This window comes from Pseudophryne corroboree, chromosome 1 (genome assembly GCF_028390025.1).
Source record: "Pseudophryne corroboree isolate aPseCor3 chromosome 1, aPseCor3.hap2, whole genome shotgun sequence".
In the NCBI taxonomy this organism is placed as follows: domain Eukaryota; kingdom Metazoa; phylum Chordata; class Amphibia; order Anura; family Myobatrachidae; genus Pseudophryne; species Pseudophryne corroboree.
The window spans coordinates 711,784,115-711,809,360 of NC_086444.1; the positions used below are offsets into that span (position 1 = coordinate 711,784,115).

At 46.9% G+C, this 25,246-nt stretch overlaps 1 protein-coding gene and 1 pseudogene across 7 annotated transcripts in view; one reads left to right on the forward strand and one right to left on the reverse strand.

Annotated features, from left to right (window-relative positions):
• KDM4B (lysine demethylase 4B) overlaps positions 1-25,246 on the forward strand; it is a 381,078-nt gene that overhangs the window by 109,367 nt on the left and 246,465 nt on the right. For 3 of the 7 annotated variants that reach the window (XM_063915024.1, XM_063915015.1, XM_063915032.1), the window contains 2 exons: positions 7,861-7,958; positions 10,133-10,295. In XM_063915024.1, coding sequence (XP_063771094.1) covers positions 7,936-7,958; positions 10,133-10,295 — 186 coding nt within the window. In that variant the 5' untranslated portion in view covers positions 7,861-7,935. Of the gene's footprint in view, positions 1-7,860; positions 8,005-10,132; positions 10,296-25,246 lie in introns of all 7 variants that reach the window. The other 4 variants (XM_063915040.1, XM_063915048.1, XM_063915057.1 and 1 more) reach the window with 3 other exon arrangements.
• On the reverse strand, positions 2,070-2,188 carry LOC134934693 (5S ribosomal RNA; annotated as a pseudogene).

Below are 25,246 nucleotides of genomic sequence, written 5' to 3' on the forward strand. Positions count from 1 at the left end.
CTTACGGAGTTCCCAGCATCCACTAGGACGTCAGAGAAAATAAGAATTTACTTACCGATAATTCTATTTCTCGTAGTCCGTAGTGGATGCTGGGCGCCCATCCCAAGTGCGGATTGTCTGCAATACTGGTACATAATTATTGTTACCAAAAAATTCGGGTTATTGTTGTAGTGAGCCATCTTTTCGAGAGGCTTCTCTATTATCATGCTGTTAACTGGGTTCAGATCACAAGTTGTACAGTGTGATTGGTGTGGCTGGTATGAGTCTTACCCGGGATTCAAAATCCTTCCTTATTGTGTACGCTCGTCCGGGCACAGTATCCTAACTGAGGCTTGGAGGAGGGTCATAGGGGGAGGAGCCAGTGCACACCAGGTGATCCTAAAGCTTTCTTTAGATGTGCCCTGTCTCCTGCGGAGCCGCTATTCCCCATGGTCCTTACGGAGTTCCCAGCATCCACTACGGACTACGAGAAATAGAATTATCGGTAAGTAAATTCTTATTTTCTTAGGTGAGGTGGAACTGGAACAATGACCTTTGTGTTGACCAATTTTTGAATGGCTTCCTGCAGAATCGTACTTTTTGTCAGCGAAGCTGGTAAGCCTGATTTGAAGAATCTGTGAGGTGGGAGTACCTGAAATTACAGTCTGTACCCCTTGGCAACAATATCTTTTTACCCATGGGTCTAGGCATGCCGCCGCCCAGACGTGACTGAAATCTTTTAGTCTCGCTCCCACCTGACCGATTTCCAAGCTGTGAGGTCCACTGTCATGCTGAAGACTTGGAGGAAGCAGATCCTGGTTTCTGTTCCAGGGAACCTGCTGGTGCAGGTTTCTGGATTTTTCCCCGACCTTCTCTAAAGAAGGTGGGGGGACCCTTGGAATTTTTTAAAATTTTGCGGTCCGAAAGGAATGCAGTGCAGGCGTAGGATAGGCTTTCTGAGCAGGTGCAGCTGCGGAGGAAAGAACGGTCGACTTACCCGCAGTTGCTTTGGATATCCACGCATCCAGTGCTTCCCCAAAAAGGGCCTGACCTGTGAAGAGTAGATTCTCCACGCTCTTCTTGGATTCCGCATCCGCAGTCCATTGGCGTAGCCAGAGTCCTCTGCGTGCCGAGACCGCCATGGAAGTAGCCCTTGCATTAAGCAGGCCAATGTCCTACATGGCTTCCACCATGAAACCTGCCGAATCCTGAATGTGACGTAAAAAGAAGTCAATGTCACTCCTATCCAAAGAATCTAATTCCTCTAGTAATGTGCCTGACCACTTTACTATAGCTTTAGAAATCCACGCACAAGCAATAGTGGGCCTTAAAGCCACGCCTGTAGCAGTGTATAGTGATTTTGAGCGTAGGCTCAATCTTACGGTCAGCCGGCTTCTTTAAAGCGGTTGAACACTTCCTCCTGTCCTCTTCAGTGAAATTAAAGGCAAAGAGAGTTCTTTTAGAAATGTGGATTTTTTTTTTTCTCTGGGTTTTCATATGATTTTTCAAACAAGGAGTTTAACTCCTTAGAAGCAGGTTAATGTTACAAAAGAAAAAAAGAAAAAAGAGAGACTCTGTGTTGGGGCACGCTTGAAAAAACTAAAACTTAACTTTTAATTGGAGTAGGATAAAATTATGGTACACAAATAAACACACATGTAAGATATAGTATATAATGCATAATATTTAAGGAGAAAATCAAATGTTTCTCACTAAATTAATTAATTAATAATTAGGAGTGACAATACTCTAATTACGGTGACAGTGACACCAGAGATTAAATATTCAGAATTTAATTTCGGCATAAAATGATAAATTCTTTAACATCTGGTACATAGGCAATGGATATCAAAAATTCTTAAATAATTTTACATTAATCCACCAGTGCCTATTGTAATGGTGTGTCCTGGTATCGGTTAATCTGCTTATTACTAAATTTTTGAACAGCAAATGCAGTGTGCAAAAAGCTCTAGATGAGTAAAGGATCAGAGAAAATGATTCAACTAAGAAGAAGGGAATATGGGTATGAAATTGGTAAAGGTCAAAGGTTGTTCCAAACACCTCTGCTTTTCACATGAGTGCAGAGGTATTTATTACTGCACCTAATATTCCCTAGAAGTCTCCCACCTAGGTACTAATTAGGCTATTCACTGCATAGCTTCCAAGATCAGATGAGATTGGGCGTAACCAGTGAGATATGGCAGTAATACCACATAGATTGTGAATGAGAGAGTGTATGGTTATTGGCACATACCAGATAGAGTACTTCTGCTGTCCTTTGTTGCGCACAGTCTCTCTGATACTTTCAGCATTGCAGAGAAGATATTAGACTGGCGTCAGGATGAGAGGCTACTGAAAAAGCAAGATATAGGAAACGTATAGGTTCAGGGCCCGTCTTCTGCTGTCCACTGTCATATAAATTTGTATAGCGGACAGTGGATGAGAGAGGCGGGTTGTCTGTGCCTATTGAAAATTGGTGTGAAATTACACAGATATCTTAAAGTTTCTTATAAAAATGCAGCATTGGAATTCAGATATTGTATATTTATAGTCCTAATAGTAGTGGGCAGAGGAAATAATGTTTCAGCTATTGACGATGCCCCTAGGATGCTACAAAAACAGATTATTGAAAGTATCCCAAAATCAAATGAAGTGAATATGATTTATGTTTCACTAATTAAAGTATGAGAGTGGGAGAAAAAGCACATAAAAAAAGGCGTTAGATGCCTCAACCTTGTAAATAATAAGTAGCAGATTTAGCAAATATTAAATAATTAGATGACCAAAAAGTTCTTTAGTCAATTATACGATACCAGGAGGTGGGTGGGCTGAACCGTGCACTGTTCAGCACCACTTAACACAGACGGCCGTTTCACCTGAAGGTGGCTTGTTCACTGTGTGAGGTAGTAGTGGAAGACAGTCTATTTAAGGCAAAAAGGGGGGTGGTCTCAAAGTTAGAGCCAATCACATAAAGGAGGAAATAGATTATGAGGTGTCAATGAGACATCCTGCGCATCACTTCCAGTTACAGAAACCCGGAAGTGATGTCTTATCTAGTTATGTACAGGGCCTATCTATGGTTAGATAGGGCTTAGAAATCGAGTAGGATTAGATAAATGAATATGGAGGAGAAATAATTTAAGTTAGTAACTGGGGCCAGGTTAGGAGCATTAGCTCCGAAACCGGAGGTTATTCTGATCACCGGGCTTGTCAGGGGCGTGTCACTGGACACAAATGCGTCATTTCCGGTTATGAAGGCCGGAAGTGGTGCGGATAGATGGCTGGATAAATCTAGAGAGGAGTGGGGGGATACATACTTATTGGCCAGGATAATGAGGCTACGATGAAAGTAAAAGTTCCGCGACCGGAAGTAGCGTCAGAGCGCCATCATACAGGAATTGCTTGACTGCATCACTTCCTGTTTAGAAGCAGGGAAGGTAAGCGAGGATGCCTTATTTACAGTAAAATAAGTCTCCTCCTCCTGCTCAGGTACCTTCTCAGTAATGTGTAACACAGGGCCGGTTTCGGGGCTTCTTGCGCCCCGGGCGGCATTAGGGGGCGTGGCTTCATACAGGGGGCGTAGTCAGTTACGCCCCCTGTACTGTAGTAGGTTTTGCGGTGCGCGATGATGTCATCGTGCACCGCACAGCAAAGGTTCTTTCCACAAAGGAAATCCCCTCGTGGAGAGGACCTTTGCTGTGCGGTGCGCGATGACGTCAACGCGCACCGCACATCATTACAGTTAAGGTCCTCTCCAGGAAGGGAAACTAGACGCGTAGCGTCTAGTTTCCCTTCACAGCGGGCAGCCCACGAAGGGAAACTAGACGCGTAGCGTCTAGTTTCCCTTCACAGGACAGCGGGGGGCACCACGGCAGCAGTGGATCTTGCCATGGTGCGGCGCCCTCCGGATGGCGCCGGCGCCCTCCGGGCAAAAGTCCTGCTTGCCCATGGCAATATCCGCTACTGGTGTAACATACCTAATAGCTTCAATCATTAGTTGCACCCCTTTAGCAAGGGATGCTTCTCCCCCTACCCCCCCACCCATTTCCCGCATATCCCCATCACCGTCTCCCGTATCCGAGTCGGTATCTGTGTCCGCTTCCGTTATGTGGGCAAGTGGATGTTTTTTGCGGGTAGGTAGGGTTTTTAACGAAGTAGTGGGGGCCGTATATTGCAACCCCTCCACAGTCTTTCTCAGTATGTGACATCCTCGTTGAGATCTGGGATATCATTCCCCTTAAAGAATCCACCTATGGGGGTTCAGATTCAGAAGGCTGAGACAGTATATCGCAGCCCTGAGTACATGGAATGGAATCTTCTGAAGAGGATACACACACTGCAGCACAAGATACAGAGTTCGTAGACATGCTTATGTGATAGAGATAAATATATAATAAATGTGTGTGTGTGTGTGTATATGTATGTATGTATATATGTGTGTGTGTGTGTGTGTATATACACACACACACACACACACACGCACACACACACACTTTCCCCCAGAGCACCTTCAGAGTATAAGGAGCCAGCCACACTGCGCCCTTGTAGGCAGTTTATTATGATAAAAGCCTGGCGCTAAATAACTACCTACCCTTAATAGAGCAGTTAGTACTGTTATCACCCCCACCCCCACCCCCACCCCGTGTATAGCACCCCGGTACCATCAGGCATTGGAGTTATATGGAGGGCAGCGTTCTGTGTAATCTGCAGGGAGAAAATGGCGCTGGTGAATGCTGGATCCACTCCGAGAGGAAGCCCCGCCCCCTGACCTGGTGTGCGGCTTCCCGCACTTAACATATAAAATCCTCAGGCCAGTTTAAATAACAGCGGGATTAGCCCCTGTTAACGCCATGACCAGTGTAGGGTTAAACTGCCGACTCTGGACGCCCGTCTTGCGTCTACATGCAGAGATGTTGCTGGGCCATACCGGAGCGCAGCCCCTCAGAGCTGAGCTCCAACCCTTGTGCCGCCGTACCCGCCGGCGACCTGATAACCGGGACGCCGTCACCATACTCGCCACTCATCTATCTTCTGGCTCTCTTAGGGGGTAGCAGCCGTGCTGCGGGAGTGAGCGGTCGCCTCGTGGGCTTGCGATCATCATCCTCAGGAGCTCAGTGTCCTGTCAGCGGAGATAGAGAACCATTAACTCTCTATTAAGTTGGTTCCTACATCCCCCCCCCCCCCACCCCCCAGCCCCAAGTTCCATGGAGCAGAGGGAGGCTGTTGCTAGCATCCTCTCCGTAAAACCACAAACTCTAAACTAAGAAAAAAAATAAAACTAAGAACTCCTTTGGAGCTCCCCTAGCTGTGACCGGATCCTCCCGGCCACATTTTCTAAACTGAGTCTGGTAGGAGGGGCATAGAGGGAGGAGCCAGCCCACACTATTAAACTCTTAAAGTGCCAGTGGCTCCTAATGGACCCGTCTATACCCCATGGTACTAAATTGGACCCCAGCATCCTCTAGGACATAAGAGAAATAGTAAATACCAGTGTACTGTAAGGCCTTACTCCGCTTCTCAGTACAGAGGTTACAATTCCTTGTGCGACTTTAATGGGCTTATTTTATCACTCCTAGAGTGTATAGATTCTCTTTTCTGTATTGGTAACTCCCTTTTACTGACTCCTCCCACAGTCATTGTGTTCGCTCTTGGAATTTTTAGGGCAGGGTGCTGATCACTGAGGAGGGCACATTTTAAATTTGATGGGGTACTTCCAGGGATTGCATTTATGCGCTATACATAGAGCATATTTTACTCTGAAAATAGGATTGGGGGCTCACTTTTCCAGAATGTGTAGCTGTTGGGGATGCGCACTGCTGCTAAAACTACAGTACTTGTATGCTACAGTATTTGTCGTAACTACAGCGAGGAAGAATGAGGACACATGTGAATATTGTTTTTCCAGTCCAAGCCTTAAAGTTTTGTTTTTTTGTTTTTTTAAAACCCCCATACTAGTAGATTAATAAAGCAAAAGGTTGTATTTCAGTACTTTTTTATTTATTATTATTATTATTATTAATAATAATAATAATAATAATAATAATAATAATAATAATAAAAAATAATAATAAGTCCGGTCCCAAATCAAATGATTTGGGTCGGCAAGTCATTAAGCTGTGCCGCGCTGCTGCTGCAGCTACAGCACAGACCATTAAACACAGCAGGCACTTCCGGTCCAAGCCTCTAAAGTCTGCTCCCACTCCCGCATGCTAATGAGCTGCTGTTCAGATGTACCCCAGACCACTCCCATTGGTCAGCAGAGATGCCACTCTCCTGTGCAGCTGCTGGTGGTGGGAAGGGGCTAGAGCTGCCAGTCGCTGCGCTGGAGTGTCTGCTGCATGGCTATGCAAGTTCTGGGGAGTCACTAGTGTGCAATGGCAGGTGGTGGAGCTGCAGAGAGTTGTGTGGGGGTGAGTGTTAGTCACTCACTGGCACTACAGGGTTCATGGATTGCACAGCCCTTCCCCTTCTGTGCAGTGAGAGCAGAGGGGGTAGCACTGGGGGCAGGGGGCAGCACTAGAAGTATAACCATGCACATCACAGCATAAGTGAAATAAAGGTTGTCGGGTAAGCTATATTTTCTGATTTTCAACATTTTTTACTAAGTGTCTCAATATGAAACTGCTAGCTGGGTGGAGATAATGCAGTTAAGTGCTACACACAGAATGCGGTCAAGATGCTGGCTGTCAGGATCCCGGCAGTCCGAAAGCCGACGCCAGAATCCTGACGCCCATCAGAATTTCCGACGCTGAAGTCCCAACAGCCAGCATCCAGACTGTAAGTATAGTGGGCGGGTTAGGGCTAGAATATGGGGTGGTCGGTGTAGGTGCCACGGGTAGGGGTTAGGCTGCGGGAATGGGGGTGGTTAGGGTTTGGCTGCGGGGAGGGGTTAGGTATAGACACCATCTGGAGGTATGGGTTAGGCTGCGGGGAAGGGGGAATTGGGTTTAGTCACCACTGGAGGGTGGGTTAGGGTTAGGCTGTGGAAAGGGAGGTTTAGTAGTAGGGGAGAGGGGGGAAACGGACCTGGACTTACACTATCTAGATGCCAGCGTCGGTATTCTGACCGCTGACATCCCGTCAGCTGGGATATCATACTGAATCCCTACACACATAGGAGATTATTATGGCCAAGAGAAACTTGCTTGTTGTTGCTACTGTTACGTTACTTGAGAGGTTCCAACTAAACATCGATACTAGTTGAATTTATGGCTAGAGGTGCTGCAAAAAAAGTCAGAGAAACAGATTTCCGTGAACTGAAAAAGTTTGGGAACCACTGTTCTACACATCTTTCTTCACTTTATGTATTATTTTTTTTTTACTTTAAAAAATATTTCATAGAATTTAAGTGTATCGTGTGTGGTATGTTGGGTAGATTAGATTTAGGTCGACAGGGACTCTAGGTCGACATGAGTCTTTTTACTTTTTTTGGTGTCATTTTCTCCGTACTGGGAACGGGAACAACAATTAATGTTCCGTATCTCCTCGCATGGCTCCCTTTGCTTGCCATGCTTCGGACAAGGTTACAGTTCTCAATTGTAGTCCACGTAGATCGTAAAGTATGGAAAAGTAAAAAAAAAAAAATGTGAAAGACATGTCGACCTAGAGTCCCTGTCGACCTAGAAACCATGTTGACCTACTTACTGTCGACCTACTTACTGTCAGCCTAAAGACCGGATCCCAGGTGTATCAATGATATGCTTTTTTTAAAGAAATCCATCAAAGGTTCTATTTTAATTCCTGTATGCTCAACGTAGATCTTCTTCTTTGTGTTAGTTTATTATGCCAGTGTTAGTAGGAGTAAGCAGACTAATGGTGTTTTCTTAAAATGTAAGTTCTTTAAAAAAAATATATATATTTTTTTTTTTATGGCTACTGCAGGAAAACTGATACGTACTTGCCTACTTTTGAGAGAGCATTTCAAGGAGATTGTGAAAGTACCACCTATAATCCTGTATGTGTACTGCTACATCCGAGAGGTGTGTTCTATTTGCATACAAATGTAATTGAGCCCCAAAGCAGTTGGTAAGATCTACTTGTTGATAAAATGACACTTAATACAGGTTGAGTATAAGGATCCAAAATGATTGGGACCAGAGGTATTTTAGATATGGGATTTTTCCGTATTTGGTAATAATTGCATACCATAATGAGATTTCATGGCGATGGGATCTAAGTCTAAGCACCACAGAATGCATTTATGTTTCATATACACCTTATACACACAGCCTGAAGGTAATTTTAGCCAATATTTTTAATAACTTTGTGTATTAAACAAAGTGTGTGTGCATTCACACAATTCATTTATGTTTCATATACACCTTATACACACAGCCTGAAGGTCATTTAATACAATATTTTTAATAACTTTGTGTATTAAACAAAGTTTGTGTACATTGAGCCATCAATCTCACTCAGAAAAGTCCGTATTTCGGAATATTCCGTATTTCAGAATATTTGGATATGGGATACTCAACCTGTACCTTTCAGTTCTTGCTCATGTATTGTGTTTACAAGTGGTTCCCATATAAGTGGCCACGAGAAGCTTTATTTAAAAAATGTATTTAGCCATAGAAATCATTGGGGTCGATTCTATTCGGCAACTTAAGAATAGCGCCGGGAATTAGCTCCCGACGCTATTCAATTCAGCTGCTAGTGACCCGCAATTGTCGGGAATTCTTCTCTCATCCCCGGGGGATGAGAGAAGAAACCCGACAAAAGTGCTGCCTCGCGGCCGGCGCGAGGCTGATTCTGTCGGGAATCAGCATCGCCGCGGGTAGTTAACTACCTGTTAAGTCGGCGAGAACGGGACATCGCCGACTTAACTGGAGCAGAATTGAATAGCGTCGGGAGCTAATTCCTGGCGCTATTCTTAAGTTGCCGAATAGAATCGACCCCATTGTGCGTTAACCAGGGAAATGGCACTGATGATCCCATTTGAATGTATATATCGGATTTATTTTTCCCCGCAAGAATAGAACAGCTACGAAATGGGGGTAAGGTGCAACCTCACACAGGGAGATTGCTAGGCTCTTCAGAGAGTCAGGGAGATTGCTACGTTTCAGGTAGTCTCCCTGATAATCAGGTAGCGTTGGTATGTATGAACTGATATATTTATGTTGTAATGTAAACAGTTCAAAGTGCCAAAATGAGCTCCACACAAGAGTACAAATCCCCTCAGCATCCAAAGAGTTAATGCATTTGTGCACGCTGACACGCATTTCAGTGGATTCCGAACATCGCTTTTCATATTTTACATACACATTGGGGGTCATTCAGAGTTGATCGCTCGCTAACTACTTTTAGCAGCCGTGCAAACGCATAGTCACCACCCGCGGAGGAGTGTATTATCGCTTTGCAAGTGTGTGAACGCTTGTGCAGCCGAGCGGGACAAAAACGTTTTTTGCAGTTTGAGTAGCTCTGGACTTACTCGGCCCTTGCGATCACTTCAGTCTTTTTGGTCCCGGAATTGACGTTGGACACCCGCCCTGCAAACGCATGCGTTTTTCCAAACGCTCCCTGAAAATGGTCAGTTGCCACCCACAAACGCCCTCTTCCTGTCAGTCTCCTTGCGATCGGCTGTGCGAATCGATTCTTCGTTAAATCCATCGCCCAGTAACGATCCGCTTTGTACCTGTACGACGCGCCTGCACATTGCAGTGCATGCGCAGTAGTAACCTGTTCGCTGCGCTGTGAAAAAACGGCAGCGATCGATCAACTTGGAATGACCCCCATTGTTCTAAGATAATTGTGTAACCTCTGCTTATATTTTGTGGTGGTTTGTAGCTCCAATGGAACAGACCTACACCATGAAATCAGATTTCTATGCAGAAAAGAACCAACCGTGCAGGTCCACCTAGTCAGCAATTTTTTTTTTTTTTAATTTTTGTGCGCTTTTTTCTTTTCTTCTTAATTTCTATTCTTATCCTAATAATAGCAATATGTTTGTTCTATGCCACAATGCTAAGGTGACAATCAAAGGAAAGTATGTATAATATATTTTACCTTCATATACAAAGACTATATAATTTGTGATTAATTGGATTGTCCTTTAACTCATAAATTAAAGTGGTATTATTATTATTATTATTATTATTATTATTTTATTTTTATTATTATTTATAAGTCTTCTGTTCTCTGGTTCCCCTCCAAGGGCAGACCCTGATTATCTCACAATGGGACCGGAGACTGCACAACCACAGAATTCCAGCTGCAAGATCATGACATTTAGACCCACATGGGAGGAGTTTCAGGATTTTGGAAAATATATAGCATATATAGAATCTCAGGGAGCACACAGAGCTGGACTAGCTAAGGTGAGTGATTAATGATTTTTACAGTGGTCTATCGCTGTTTTTCTGTGGACTAGACTACATTCTATCTTTGGTTTTTTTGTGTTATGCTTTTACATCAGTAAGTCTTCTCTGCCGGAAGCACCAGACATGATCATAGTATAAAAGGTATCTAAGATTAATAAAAAAAATTACGCTAAAATAGAGATACAAACTACAATTCAAGTTTTAAAAGACCCAAAAGTTATTTGTAATTTTTGGTACTTTGTCCTTTCCCGCAATAGTTTTTTTTTTTTTTTTCCCCCCTCTTCAAATTTCGGTTTTATTGTCCCCATATCAGTATATTTGTGAGTGTTCTCATTTATTTTTCAGATTTTGATAATTTTTTTGTTTTGGCTGGGTACACACCAGACGATGTGTACCCATCGCGATGCCATGGACAGGACCCGGTGGTGGGACTGGCATCAGCAAGTGCATAAACACTTGCCGATGGTAGGGTGGGGGAGCGTGGACCATGTTGCATTCGCATATACACTAGATGATGTGAACAATATATTGTCTAGTGTGTACCCACCTTTAAAGGTAAGACATCAGGGGTGCATAGGGAAACGTGGCCTTAATATTTTCATTATTATTCTGACAACTTGACTCCTCCTCCTTTTGAAGAAAGAAACATATTTGCTGAATTAAGTTAGAAATATAGGACGGTTTTAAATTTCAGTATGAGTAGTTTGATCTAGATTTTTAGAGGTTAGGGTGCCAGAGAAGCAAGTTACAGACGGATGAAGCAGAAACCAAGCATCAAGAGATGAAATTAGGAGGCAAGAACAGATGAGACTAGGGAAGAGGAAGTTACAGTAGTTGAACTGGGAGATGAGTTTGTGGATGAGAGTAATTAATACCATCATGAAAAGAACTGCAAAAGGGCTATTACAGCAAAAACGAAGAAAACTCAAGTATAAGTTATAGGGGTATATGCAATTCCGGGTGAATTGGGGCTTTTTTTCGCCTGTTTTTAAATTCGACACAATTCGACCGTCGAATTCCGGCCGGCGGGTGCCGGAATTCGACATATTCAATAAAAAACGGATTCGACAGTCCCGCTGTCGAAAAACGGACCAATTGACAGATAAGTGCGTCCTGGATACGACTTTTCCGACGGCGCAAAAATGGTTAAAAAACAGAAAAAAATTGCGTGGGGTCCCCCCCTCCTAAGCATAACCAGCCTCGGGCTCTTTGAGCTGGTCCTGGTTGTAAAAATACGGGGGAAAAATGGACAGGGGATCCCCCGTATTTTTAGAACCAGCATCGGGCTCTGCTTCCGGTCCTGGTGCAAAAAATACGGGGGACAAAAATCGTAGGGGTCCCCCGTATTTCTCTAACGTCCTAAGTGGATGCTGGGGACTCCGTAAGGACCATGGGGAATAGCGGCTCCGCAGGAGACTGGGCACATCTAAAGAAAGCTTTAGGACTATCTGGTGTGCACTGGCTCCTCCCCCTATGACCCTCCTCCAAGCCTCAGTTAGATCTCTGTGCCCGAACGAGAAGGGTGCACACTAGGGGCTCTCCTGAGCTTCTTAGTGAAAGTTTTAGATTAGGTTTTTTATTTTCAGTGAGACCTGCTGGCAACAGGCTCACTGCATCGAGGGACTAAGGGGGAGAAGAAGCGAACTCACCTGCGTGCAGAGTGGATTGGGCTTCTTAGGCTACTGGACATTAGCTCCAGAGGGACGATCACAGGCCCAGCTTGGATGGGTCCCAGAGCCGCGCCGCCGGCCCCCTTACAGAGCCAGAAGGCAGAAAAGGTCCGGAAAATCGGCGGCAGAAGACGTCCTGTCTTCAACAAGGTAGCGCACAGCACTGCAGCTGTGCGCCATTGCTCTCAGCACACTTCACACTTCGGTCACTGAGGGTGCAGGGCGCTGGGGGGGGGGGCGCCCTGAGACGCAATAAAAACACCTTGGATGGCAAAAAAAATGCATCACATATAGCTCCTGGGCTATATGGATGCATTTAACCCCTGCCAGAATCCATAAAAAAGCAGGAGAAAAGTCAGCGAAAAAGGGGCGGAGCCTATCTCCTCAGCACACTGGCGCCATTTTCCCTCACAGCTCCGTTGGAGGGAAGCTCCCTGTCTCTCCCCTGCAGTCACTACACTACAGAAAGGGTTAAAAAAAGAGAGGGGGGCACTAATTAGGCGCAGTATTAACTATACAGCAGCTATAAGGGGAAAAACACTTATATAAGGTTATCCCTATATATATATAGCGCTCTGGTGTGTGCTGGCAAACTCTCCCTCTGTCTCCCCAAAGGGCTAGTGGGGTCCTGTCCTCTATCAGAGCATTCCCTGTGTGTGTGCTGTATGTCGGTACTTTTGTGTCGACATGTATGAGGAGAAAAATGATGTGGAGACGGAGCAGATTGCCTGTAATAGTGATGTCGCCCCCTAGGGGGTCGACACCTGAGTGGATGAACTGTTGGAAGGAATTACGTGACAGTGTCAGCTCTGTATAAAAGACAGTGGTTGACATGAGACAGCCGGCTACTCAGCTTGTGCCTGTCCAGACGTCTCATAGGCCGTCAGGGGCTCTAAAGCGCCCGTTACCTCAGATGGCAGATATAGACGCCGACACGGATACTGACTCCAGTGTCGACGGTGAAGAGACGAATGTGACTTCCAGTAGGGCCACACGTTACATGATTGAGGCAATGAAAAATGTTTTACACATTTCTGATAATACGAGTACCACCAAAAAAAGGGGTATTATGTTCGGTGAGGAAAAACTACCTGTAGTTTTCCTGAATCTGAGAAATTAAATGAGGTGTGTGATGATGCGTGGGTTTCCCCCGATAACAACGGATAATTTCTAAAATGTTATTGGCATTATATCCTTTCCCGCCAGAGGTTAGGGTGCGTTGGGAAACACCCCCTAGGGGGGATAAAGCGCTCACACGCTTGTAAGGGCTCTACCTTCGCCTGAGATGGCCGCCCTTAAGGATCCTGCTGATAGAAAGCAGGAGGGTATCCTAAAAGGTATTTACACACATACTGGTGTTATACTGCGACCAGCAATCGCCTCAGCCTGGATGTGCAGTGCTGGGTTGGCGTGGTCGGATTCCCTGACTGAAAATATTGATACCCTAGATAGGGACAGTATATTTTTGCCTATAGAGCATTTAAAAGATGCATTTTTATATATGCGTGATGCACAGCGGAATATTTGCCGACTGGCATCAAGTCTAAGCGCGTTGTCCATTTCTACCAGTAGAGGGTTATGGACACGTCAGTGGTCAGGTGATGCGTATTCCAAACGGCATTTGGAAGTATTGCTTTATTAAGGGAGGAGTTATTTGGGGTCGGTCTTTCAGACCTGGTGGCCACGGCAACAGCTGGGAACTCCACGTTTGTACCCCAGGTCGCCTCTCAACATGAGAAGACGCCGTATTATCAGGCGCAGTCTTTTCGAGGACAAGCGGGCAAAAGGTTCATCATTTCTGCCCCGTGACAGAGGGAGAGGAAAAAGGCTGCAGAAATCAGCCAGTTCCCAGGAACAGAAACCCTCTCCCGCCTCTGCCAAGCCCTCAGTATACGCTGGGGCTTTACAAGCAGAATCAGGCACGGTGGGGGGCCCGTCTCAATGAATTTCAGCGCGCAGTGGGCTCACTCGCAAGTAGACCCCTGGATCCTTCAGGTGATATCTCAGGGGTACAAATTAGAATTCGAGACGTCTCCCCCTAGCCGTTTCCTAAAGTCGGCTTTACCGATGTCTCCTTCTGACAGGGAGACAGTTTTGGAAGCCATTCACAAGCTGTATTCCCAGCAGGTGATAATCAAGATACCCCTCCTGCAACAGGGAAAGGGGTATTATTCCACACTGTTGTGGTACCGAAGCCGGACGGCTCGGTGAGACCGATTCTAAATCTAAAATCTTTGAACACTTACGTACAGAGGTTCAAATTCAAGATTGAGTCACTCAGAGCAGTGATTGCGAACCTGGAAGAAGGGGACTACATGATGTCTCGGGACATCAAGGATGCTTACCTTCATGTCAAAATTTACCCTTCTCACCAAGGGTACCTCAGGTTTATGGTACAGAACTGTCACTATCAGTTCAGACGCTGCCGTATGGAACACGGCACCCCGGGTCTTTACCAAGGTAATGGCCGAAATGATGATATTCCTTCGAAGGAAGTGAATTTTAGTTATCCCTTCCTTGGACAATTCCCTGATAAGGGTAAGATCCAGGGAACAGTTGGAGGTCGGTGTAGCACTATCTCAGGTAGTGTTGCGGCAGCACGATTGGATTCTCAATATTCCAAAATCGCACCTGGTTCCGACGACGTGTCTTCTGTTCCTAGGGATGATCCTGGACACAGTCCAGAAAAAGGTGTTTCTCCCGGAGGAGAAAGCCAGGGAGTTATCCGAGCTAGTCAGGAACCTCCTAAAACCGAGCCAAGTCTCAGTGCATCAATGCACAAGGGTTCTGGGTAAAATGGTGGCTTCCTACGAAGCAATCCCATTCGGCAGATTCCACGCAAGAACTTTCCAGTGGGACCTGCTGGACAAATGGTCCGGATCGCATCTTCAGATGCATCAGCGGATAACCCTGTCACCAAGGACAAGGGTGTCCCTCCTGTGGTGGTTGCAGAGTGCTCATCTTCTAGAGGGCCGCAGATTAGGCATTCAGGACTGGGTCCTGGTGACCACGGATGCCAGCTTGCGAGGCTGGGGAGCAGTCACACAGGGAAGGAATATCCAGGGCTTATGGTCAAGCCTGGAGACATCACTTCACATAAATATCCTGAAGCTAAGGGACATTTACAATGCTCTAAGCTTAGCAAGACCTCTGCTTCAAGGTCAGCCGGTGTTGATCCAGTCGGACAACATCACGGCAGTCACCCACGTAAACAGACAGGGTGGCACAAGAAGCAGGAGGGCAATGGCAGAAGCTGCAAGGATTCTTCGCTGGGCGGAAAATCATGTGATAGCACTGTTAGCAGTATTCATTCCGGGAGTGGACAACTGGGAAGCAGACTTCCTCAGCACGACCTCCACCCGGGAGAGTGGGGACTTCACCCAGAAGTCTTCCACATGATTAAAAACTCGACAGGTATTGCGCCAGGTCCAGGGACCCTCAGGCAATAAGCTGTAGACGCTCTGGTAACACCGTGGGTGTACCAGTCAGGGTATGTGTTCCCTCCTCTGCCTCTCATACCCAAGGTACTGCGATTGATAAGATGGAGAGGAGTAAGCACTATATTCGTGGTTCCGGATTGGCCAAGAAGGACTTGGTAACCGGAACTTCAAGAGATGCTCACGGAGGATCCGTGGCCTCTACCTCTAAGAAGGGACCTGCTCCAGCAAGGACCCTGTCTGTTCCAAGACTTACCGCGGCTGCGTTTGACGGCATGGCGGTTGAACGCCGGATCCTGAAGGAAAAAAGGCATTCCGGATGAAGTCATCCCTATCCTGATCAAAGCCAGGAAGGATGTAACCGCAAAAACATTATCACCGCAATTGGCGAAAATATGTTGCGTGGTGCGAGGCCAGTAAGGCCCGACGGAGGAAATTCAACTGGGTCGATTCCTACATTTCCTGCAAACAGGAGTGTCTATGGGCCTGAAATTGGGGTCCATTAAGGTTCAAATTTCGGCCCTGTCAATTTTCTTCCAAAAAGAACTAGCTTCAGTCCCTGAAGTTCAGACGTTTGTAAAAGGGGTACTGCATATACAGCCTCCTTTTGTGCCTCCAGTGGCACTTTGGGATCTCAATGTAGTTTTGGGTTCCAAAAGTCACATTGGTTTGAACCACTTAAATCTGTGGAGTTAAAATATCTCACATGGAAAGTGGTCATGCTGTTGGCCCTGGCCTGGGCCAGGCGCGTGTCAGAATTGGCGGCTTTATCATGAAAAAGCCCTTATCTGATTTTCCATTCGGACAGGGCGGAATTGAGGACTCGTCCTCAGTTTCTCCCCAAGGTGGTTTCAGTGTCTCACCTGAACCAACCTATTGGTGGTGCCTGCGGCTACTAGGGACTTGGAGGCTTCCAAGTTGTTGGAAGTTGTCAGTGCCCTGAAAATATGTTTCCAGGACGGCTGGAGTCAGGAAATCTGACTCGCTGTTTATCCTGTGTGCACCCTACAAGCTGGGTGCTCCTGCTTCTAAGCAGACTATTGCTCGTTGGATTTGTAGTACAATTCAGCTTGCACATTCTGTGGCAGGCCTGCCACAGCCAAAAATCTGTAAATGCCCACTCCACAAGGAAGGTGGGCTCATCTTGGGCGGCTGCCCGAGGGGTCTCGGCTTTACAACTTTGCCGAGCAGCTACTTGGTCAGGAGCAAATACGTTTGTAAAATTCTACAAAATTGATATCCTGGCTGAGGAGGACCTGGAGTTCTCTCATTTGGTGCTGCAGAGTCATCCGCACTCTCCCGCCCGTTTGGGAGCTTTGGTATAATCCCCATGGTCCTTACGGAGTCCCCAGCATCCACTTAGGACGTTAGAGAAAATAAGAATTTACTTACCGATAATTCTATTTCTCATAGTCCGTAGTGGATGCTGGGCGCCCATCCCAAGTGCGGATTGTCTGCAATACTTGTACATAGTTATTGTTACAAAAATCGGGTTATTATTGTTGTGAGCCATCTTTCAGAGGCTCCTCTGTTATCATGCTGTTAACTGGGTTCAGATCACAGGTTATACGGTGTGATTGGTGTGGCTGGTATGAGTCTTACCCGGGATTCAAAATCTTTCCTTATTGTGTACGCTCGTCCGGGCACAGTATCCTAACTGAGGCTTGGAGGAGGGTCATAGGGGGAGGAGCCAGTGCACACCAGATAGTCCTAAAGCTTTCTTTAGATGTGCCCAGTCTCCTGCGGAGCCGCTATTCCCCATGGTCCTTACGGAGTCCCCAGCATCCACTACGGACTATGAGAAATAGAATTATCGGTAAGTAAATTCTTATTTTTTTTGAACCAGCACCGGGCTCCACTAGCTGGAGAGATAATGCCACAGCCGGGGGACACGTTTATACCGGTCCCTGCGGCCGTAGCATTAAATCCCCAACTAGTCACCCCTGGCCGGGGTACCCTGGAGGAGTGGGGACCCCTTAAATCAAGGGGTCCCCCTCTCCAGCCACCCAAGGGCCAGGGGTGAAGCCCGAGGCTGTCCCCCCCCCCACATCCATGGGCTGCGGGTGGGGGGCTGATAGCCTTGTGTAAAATCAAAGAATATTGTTTTTTTGCAGAAGAACTACAAGTCCCAGCAAGCCTCCCTCGCAAGCTGGTACTTGGAGAACCACAAGTACCAGCATGCGGGGGTAAAACGGGCCTGCTGGTACCTGTAGTTCTTCTGCAAAAAAATACCCAAATAAAACAGGACACGCACACCGTAAAAGTAAAACTTTATTACATACATGCCGACACACACATACTTACCTATGTTCACACGCCGACTGTGTCCACGTTTCCAAGTCTGTCGACGTCTCCAAGAATCCGGGATACCTGAAAATAAAATGATACTTGCCTAAATCCAGTGTCCTGTTATTATTTGTAATCCACGTAGTTGGCAAAAAAAACAAACCGCATACCCGGACCACGGACTGAAAGGGGTCCCATGTTTACACATGGGACACCTTTCCCCGAATGCTGAGACCCCCCCCCCCCCCCCCCCCCCCCCCCCGTGACTCCTGTCACAGAGGGTACCTTCAGAAAATCAGGCAGCGCCACGTCGTGGCACTCTCTTGATTGCCTATGCGCGTCTGAGCTGGCAGACAGCGCATCGCACAGCCGCACCATTATCTTCAATGGTGGGAACTTTGCGGTCAGCGGTGAGGTCACCCACTGTCAGTGGCTGACCGCGAGTAACCCCACCGCTGACCGCAAAGTTCACACTATTGAATATAATGGAGCGGCTTTGCGATGCGCTGTCTGCCAGCTCAGACGCGCATAGGCAATCAAGAGAGTGCCACGACGTGGCGCTCCCTGATTGGCTGAAGGGACCCTCTGTGACAGGAGTCACGGGGGGTCTCAGCATTCGGGGAAAGGGGTCCTATGTGTAAACATGGGACCCCTTTCAGTCCGTGGTCCGGGTATGCGGTTTGTTTTTTTGCCAAGCACGTGCATTACAAATAATAACAGGTCACTGGATTTAGGAGAGTATAATTTTATTTTCAGGTACCCCGGATTCTTGGAGACGTCGACAGACTTGGAGACGTAGACACAGTCGGCGTGTGAACATAGGTAAGTATGTGTGTGTCGGCATGTATGTAATAAAGTTTTACTTTCACGGTGTGCGTGTCCTGTTTTTATTTGGGTATTTTTTTTGCAGAAGAACTACAGGTACCAGCGGGCCCGTTTTTCTCCAGCATGCTGGTACTTGTTGTTCTCCAAGTACCTTGTAGTTCTTCTGCAAAAACCAATATTCTTTGATTTTACACAAGGCTATCAGCCCCCCATCCGCAGCCCATGGATGGGGGGACAGCCTCGGGCTTCACCCCTGGCCCTTGGATGGCTGGAGGGGGGGACCCCTTGATTTAAGGGGTCCCCAGTCCTCCAGGGTACCCCGGCCAGGGGTGACTAGTTGGGGATTTAATGCCACGGCTGCAGGGACCGGCATAAAAGTGTCCCCCGGCTTTGGCATTATCTCTCCAGCTAGTGGAGCCCGATGCTGGTTCAAAAAATACGGGGGACCCCACGCTTTGTTTTGTGTGATTTTAACCCATTCCCACCCCTTCCCACTGAAAACCATGCTCTCTCAGTTTTTAGTCAGTTAAAAAAAAAAATATATAAATAATAGTTGTAAATCCTAATAAACAAACCAAGTGCCTAATCCCTTCTAATATAAATAGATCTGCTATTAGCAATAAAAAAACACACAAAAAAAAACATGTTTTAAATTTTTTTTTAATTAGATTCCTCCAGCAAAGTGAGGCGGAATGAAATTGACGAAATTACTGTCGAAAAGCACTGTTGTCGAATCGACATTCCTCAATTGAATATACTTTGTCGAAAAGCCGCATTTTTACCATTGCAGACATGTCGAATTTGACAACTGTCGAATTTGAAAAAGTCGAATATGTAAAGTCCGTTTTTTTGTCGAAAAGTACTGTATTGCATTGTCAATTTTTTTTTTGTGTCGAAAATGCCCTGTTTTTCGACATTTGCGGCAATTCGACCGCAATTGCATATACCCTATAATAGCCAAGCGAGAGAATATTAATTATATGTAAATGCATTCATTTAATTTTAAATAAAAAGAACATACAGTTGTGTCTTCAAACATCTTGCTTTACGCCACGTAGCAGTAAATGCCTAGTGTGAGTGAGCGGACATGTCCTTTGCAACTCCGTTATCATGGGGTATCATTATTTCTCTATCGTCCTAGTGGATGCTGGGGTTCCTGAAAGGACCATGGGGAATAGCGGCTCCGCAGGAGACAGGGCACAAAAAGTAAAGCTTTCCGATCAGGTGGTGTGCACTGGCTCCTCCCCCTATGACCCTCCTCCAAGCCTCAGTTAGATTTTTGTGCCCGGCCGAGAAGGGTGCAATCTAGGTGGCTCTCCTAAAGAGCTGCTTAGAGAAAGTTTAGCTTAGGTTTTTTATTTTACAGTGAGTCCTGCTGGCAACAGGATCACTGCAACGAGGGACTTAGGGGAGAAGAAGTGAACTCACCTGCGTGCAGGATGGATTGGCTTCTTGGCTACTGGACATCAGCTCCAGAGGGACGATCACAGGTACAGCCTGGATGGTCACCGGAGCCTCGCCGCCGGCCCCCTTGCAGATGCTGAAACATGAAGAGGTCCAGAATCGGCGGCAGAAGACTCCTCAGTCTTCTAAAGGTAGCGCACAGCACTGCAGCTGTGCGCCATTTTCCTCTCAGCACACTTCACACGGCAGTCACTGAGGGTGCAGGGCGCTGGGAGGGGAGCGCCCTGGGAGGCAAATGAAAACCTATTTGGCTAAAAAAATACCTCACATATAGCCTCCGGGGGCTATATGGAGATATTTAACCCCTGCCAGAATACACTAAAGAGCGGGAGACGAGGCCGCCGAAAAAGGGGCGGGGCCTATCTCCTCAGCACACAGCGCCATTTTCCTTACACAGCTCCGCTGGTCAGGACGGCTCCCAGGTCTCTCCCCTGCACTGCACTACAGAAACAGGGTAAAACAAGAGAGGGGGGGCAAAATAGTGGCAAAAATTATATTATAAAAGCAGCTATACAGGGAGCACTTATTATAAGGCTATCCCTGTCATATATAGCGCTTTTGGTGTGTGCTGGCAAACTCTCCCTCTGTCTCCCCAAAGGGCTAGTGGGGTCCTGTCTTCGTTAAGAGCATTCCCTGTGTGTCTGCTGTGTGTCGGTACGTGTGTGTCGACATGTATGAGGACGATATTGGTGTGGAGGCGGAGCAATTGCCAAATATGGGGATGTCACCTCCTAGGGGGTCGACACCAGAATGGATGCCTTTATTTATGGAATTACGGGATAGTGTCAACACGCTAAAGCAGTCGTTTGACGACATGAGACGGCCGGACAATCAGTTAGTGCCTGTCCAGGCGCCTCAAACACCGTCAGGGGCTGTAAAACGCCCTTTGCCTCAGTCGGTCGACACAGACCCAGACACAGGCACTGATTCCAGTGGCGACGGTGACGAATCAACCGTATTTTCCAGTAGGGCCACACGTTATATGATTTTGGCAATGAAGGAGGCGTTACATTTAGCTGATACTACAGGTACCACTAAACAGGGTATTATGTGGGGTGTGAAAAAACTACCTATAGTTTTTCCTGAATCAGAAGAACTAAATGATGTATGTGATGAAGCGTGGGTTGCCCCCGATAAAAAGATGCTAATTTCAAAGAAGTTATTAGCTTTATACCCTTTCCCGTCAGAGGTTAGGGCGCGCTGGGAAACACCTCCTAGGGTGGACAAGGCGCTCACACGCTTATCTAAACAAGTGGCGTTACCCTCTCCTGAGACGGCCGCACTTAAAGATCCAGCAGATAGGAGGATGGAAAATATCCAAAAAAGTATATACACACATACAGGTGTTATACTACGACCAGCTATAGCGACAGCCTGGATGTGCAGTGCTGGAGTAGCTTGGTCAGAGTCCCTGATTGAAAATATTGATACCCTGGATAGGGACAATGTTTTACTGTCTTTAGAGCAAATAAAGGATGCATTTCTTTATATGCGTGATGCACAGAGGGATATCTGCACACTGGCATCACGGGTAAGTGCTATGTCCATTTCGGCCAGAAGAAGTTTATGGACGCGACAGTGGTCAGGCGATGCGGACTCAAAACGGCATATGGAAGTTTTGCCGTATAAAGGGGAGGAGTTATTTGGAGTCGGTCTATCAGATTTGGTGGCCACGGCTACAGCCGGGAAATCCACCTTTTTACCTCAAGCTACTCCCCAACAGAAAAAGACACCGACTTTTCAACCGCAGCCCTTTCGTTCCTTTAAAAACAAGAGAGCAAAGGGATATTCATATCTGCCACGAGGCAGAGGAAGGGGGAAGAGACACCAACAGGCAGCTCCTTCCCAGGAACAGAAGCCCTCCCCCGCTTCTACAAAAGCCTCAGCATGACGCTGGGGCTTCTCAAGCGGACTCGGGGGCGGTGGGCGGTCGTCTCAAGAATTTCAGCGCGCAGTGGGCTCACTCGCAGGTAGATCCCTGGATCCTGCAGATAATATCTCAGGGGTACAGGTTGGAACTAGAGACAGATCCGCCTCGCCGTTTCCTGAAGTCTGCTTTACCAACGTCCCCCTCCGAAAGGGAGACGGTTTTGGAAGCCATTCACAAGCTGTACTCTCAGCAGGTGATAGTCAAGGTACCTCTTCTACAACAGGGAAAGGGGTATTATTCCACTCTATTTGTGGTACCGAAGCCGGACGGCTCGGTAAGACCTATTCTAAATCTGAAGTCCTTGAACCTGTACATAAAGAAGTTCAAGTTCAAAATGGAGTCACTCAGAGCAGTGATAGCGAACCTGGAAGAAGGGGACTTTATGGTGTCCTTGGACATCAAGGATGCGTACCTCCACGTTCCAATTTACCCCTCACACCAGGGGTACCTCAGGTTCGTTGTACAAAACTGTCACTATCAGTTTCAGACGCTGCCGTTCGGATTGTCCACGGCACCTCGGGTCTTTACAAAGGTAATGGCCGAGATGATGATTCTTCTTCGAAGAAAAGGCGTATTAATTATCCCATACTTGGACGATCTCCTAATAAGGGCAAGGTCCAGAGAACAGCTAGAGAGGGGATTAGCACGGTCTCAAGAAGTGCTAAAACAGCACGGCTGGATTCTGAATATTCCAAAATCCCAGTTAATGCCGACAACTCGTCTGCTGTTCCTAGGGATGATTCTGGACACGGTTCAGAAAAAGGTTTTTCTCCCGGAGGAAAAAGCCAAGGAGTTATCCGAGCTTGTCAGGAACCTCCTAAAACCAGGAAAGGTGTCTGTACATCAATGCACAAGAGTCCTGGGAAAAATGGTGGCTTCTTACGAAGCAATTCCATTCGGCAGATTCCATGCACGAATTTTCCAGAGGGATCTGTTGGACAAATGGTCAGGGTCGCATCTTCAGATGCACCAGCGGATAACCCTGTCTCCAAGGACAAGGGTATCTCTTCTGTGGTGGTTGCAGAGTGCTCATCTATTGGAGGGCCGCAGATTCGGCATACAGGATTGGATCCTGGTGACCACGGACCCCAGCCTGAGAGGCTGGGGAGCAGTCACACAAGGAAGAAACTTCCAGGGAGTGTGGACGAGCCTGGAAACGTCTCTTCACATAAACATTCTGGAACTAAGAGCAATCTACAATGCTCTAAGCCAGGCAGAACCTCTGCTTCAAGGAAAACCGGTGTTGATCCAGTCGGACAACATCACGGCAGTCGCCCATGTAAACAGACAGGGCGGCACAAGAAGCAGGAGTGCAATGGCAGAAGCTGCAAGGATTCTTCGCTGGGCAGAGAATCATGTGATAGCACTGTCAGCAGTGTTCATCCCGGGAGTGGACAACTGGGAAGCAGACTTCCTCAGCAGACACGACCTTCACCCGGGAGAGTGGGGACTTCATCCGGAAGTCTTCCACATGCTGGTAACCCGTTGGGAAAGACCAATGGTGGACATGATGGCGTCTCGCCTCAACAAAAAACTGGACAGGTATTGCGCCAGGTCAAGAGATCCGCAGGCAATAGCTGTGGACGCGCTGGTAACGCCTTGGGTGTACCAGTCGGTGTATGTGTTTCCTCCTCTGCCTCTCATACCAAAAGTATTGAGAATTATACGGCAAAGAGGCGTAAGAACGATACTAGTGGTTCCGGATTGGCCAAGAAGGACTTGGTACCCGGAACTTCAAGAGATGATCACGGAAGATCCGTGGCCTCTACCTCTAAGGAGGGACTTGCTTCAGCAGGGTCCCTGTCTGTTTCAAGACTTACCGCGGCTGCGTTTGACGGCATGGCGGTTGAACGCCGGATCCTAAAGGAAAAAGGCATGCCGGAAGAAGTCATTCCTACTTTGATTAAAGCAAGGAAGGAAGTAACCGTGCAACACTATCACCGCATTTGGCGAAGATATGTTGCGTGGTGCGAGGATCGGAGTGCTCCAACGGAGGAATTTCAACTGGGTCGATTCCTACATTTCCTGCAATCAGGATTGTCTATGGGTCTCAAATTGGGATCTATTAAGGTTCAAATTTCGGCCCTGTCGATTTTCTTTCAAAAAGAATTGGCTTCAGTTCCTGAAGTCCAGACTTTTGTTAAGGGAGTGCTGCATATACAGCCTCCTGTGGTGCCTCCAGTGGCACCGTGGGATCTCAATGTGGTTTTGGAATTTCTAAAATCTCATTGGTTTGAACCACTAAAAAAGGTGGATTTAAAATATCTCACATGGAAAGTGACCATGTTACTAGCCCTGGCTTCGGCCAGGAGAGTGTCAGAACTGGCAGCTTTATCTTACAAAAGCCCATATCTGATTTTCCATTCGGACAGGGCAGAACTGCGGACTCGTCCGCATTTTCTCCCTAAGGTGGTGTCAGCATTTCATCTGAACCAGCCTATTGTAGTGCCTGCGGCTACAAGTGACTTGGAGGACTCCAAGTTACTGGACGTTGTCAGAGCATTAAAAATATATATTGCAAGGACAGCTGGAGTCAGAAAATCTGACTCGTTGTTTATATTGTATGCACCCAACAAGATGGGTGCTCCTGCGTCTAAGCAGACGATTGCTCGTTGGATCTGTAGCACAATCCAACTTGCACATTCTGTGGCAGGCCTGCCACAGCCTAAATCTGTAAAGGCCCACTCCACAAGGAAGGTGGGCTCATCTTGGGCGGCTGCCCGAGGGGTCTCGGCATTACAACTTTGCCGAGCAGCTACGTGGTCAGGGGAGAACACGTTTGTAAAATTTTACAAATTTGATACTCTGGCTAAGGAGGACCTGGAGTTCTCTCATTCGGTGCTGCAGAGTCATCCGCACTCTCCCGCCCGTTTGGGAGCTTTGGTATAATCCCCATGGTCCTTTCAGGAACCCCAGCATCCACTAGGACGATAGAGAAAATAAGAATTTACTTACCGATAATTCTATTTCTCGGAGTCCGTAGTGGATGCTGGGCGCCCATCCCAAGTGCGGATTATCTGCAATAATTGTACATAGTTATTGTTAACTAATTCGGGTTATTGTTTAGGAAGCCATCTTTCAGAGGCTCCTCTGTTATCATACTGTTAACTGGGTTTGATCACAAGTTGTACGGTGTGATTGGTGTGGCTGGTATGAGTCTTACCCGGGATTCAAAATTCCTCCCTTATTGTGTACGCTCGTCCGGGCACAGTACCTAACTGAGGCTTGGAGGAGGGTCATAGGGGGAGGAGCCAGTGCACACCACCTGATCGGAAAGCTTTACTTTTTGTGCCCTGTCTCCTGCGGAGCCGCTATTCCCCATGGTCCTTTCAGGAA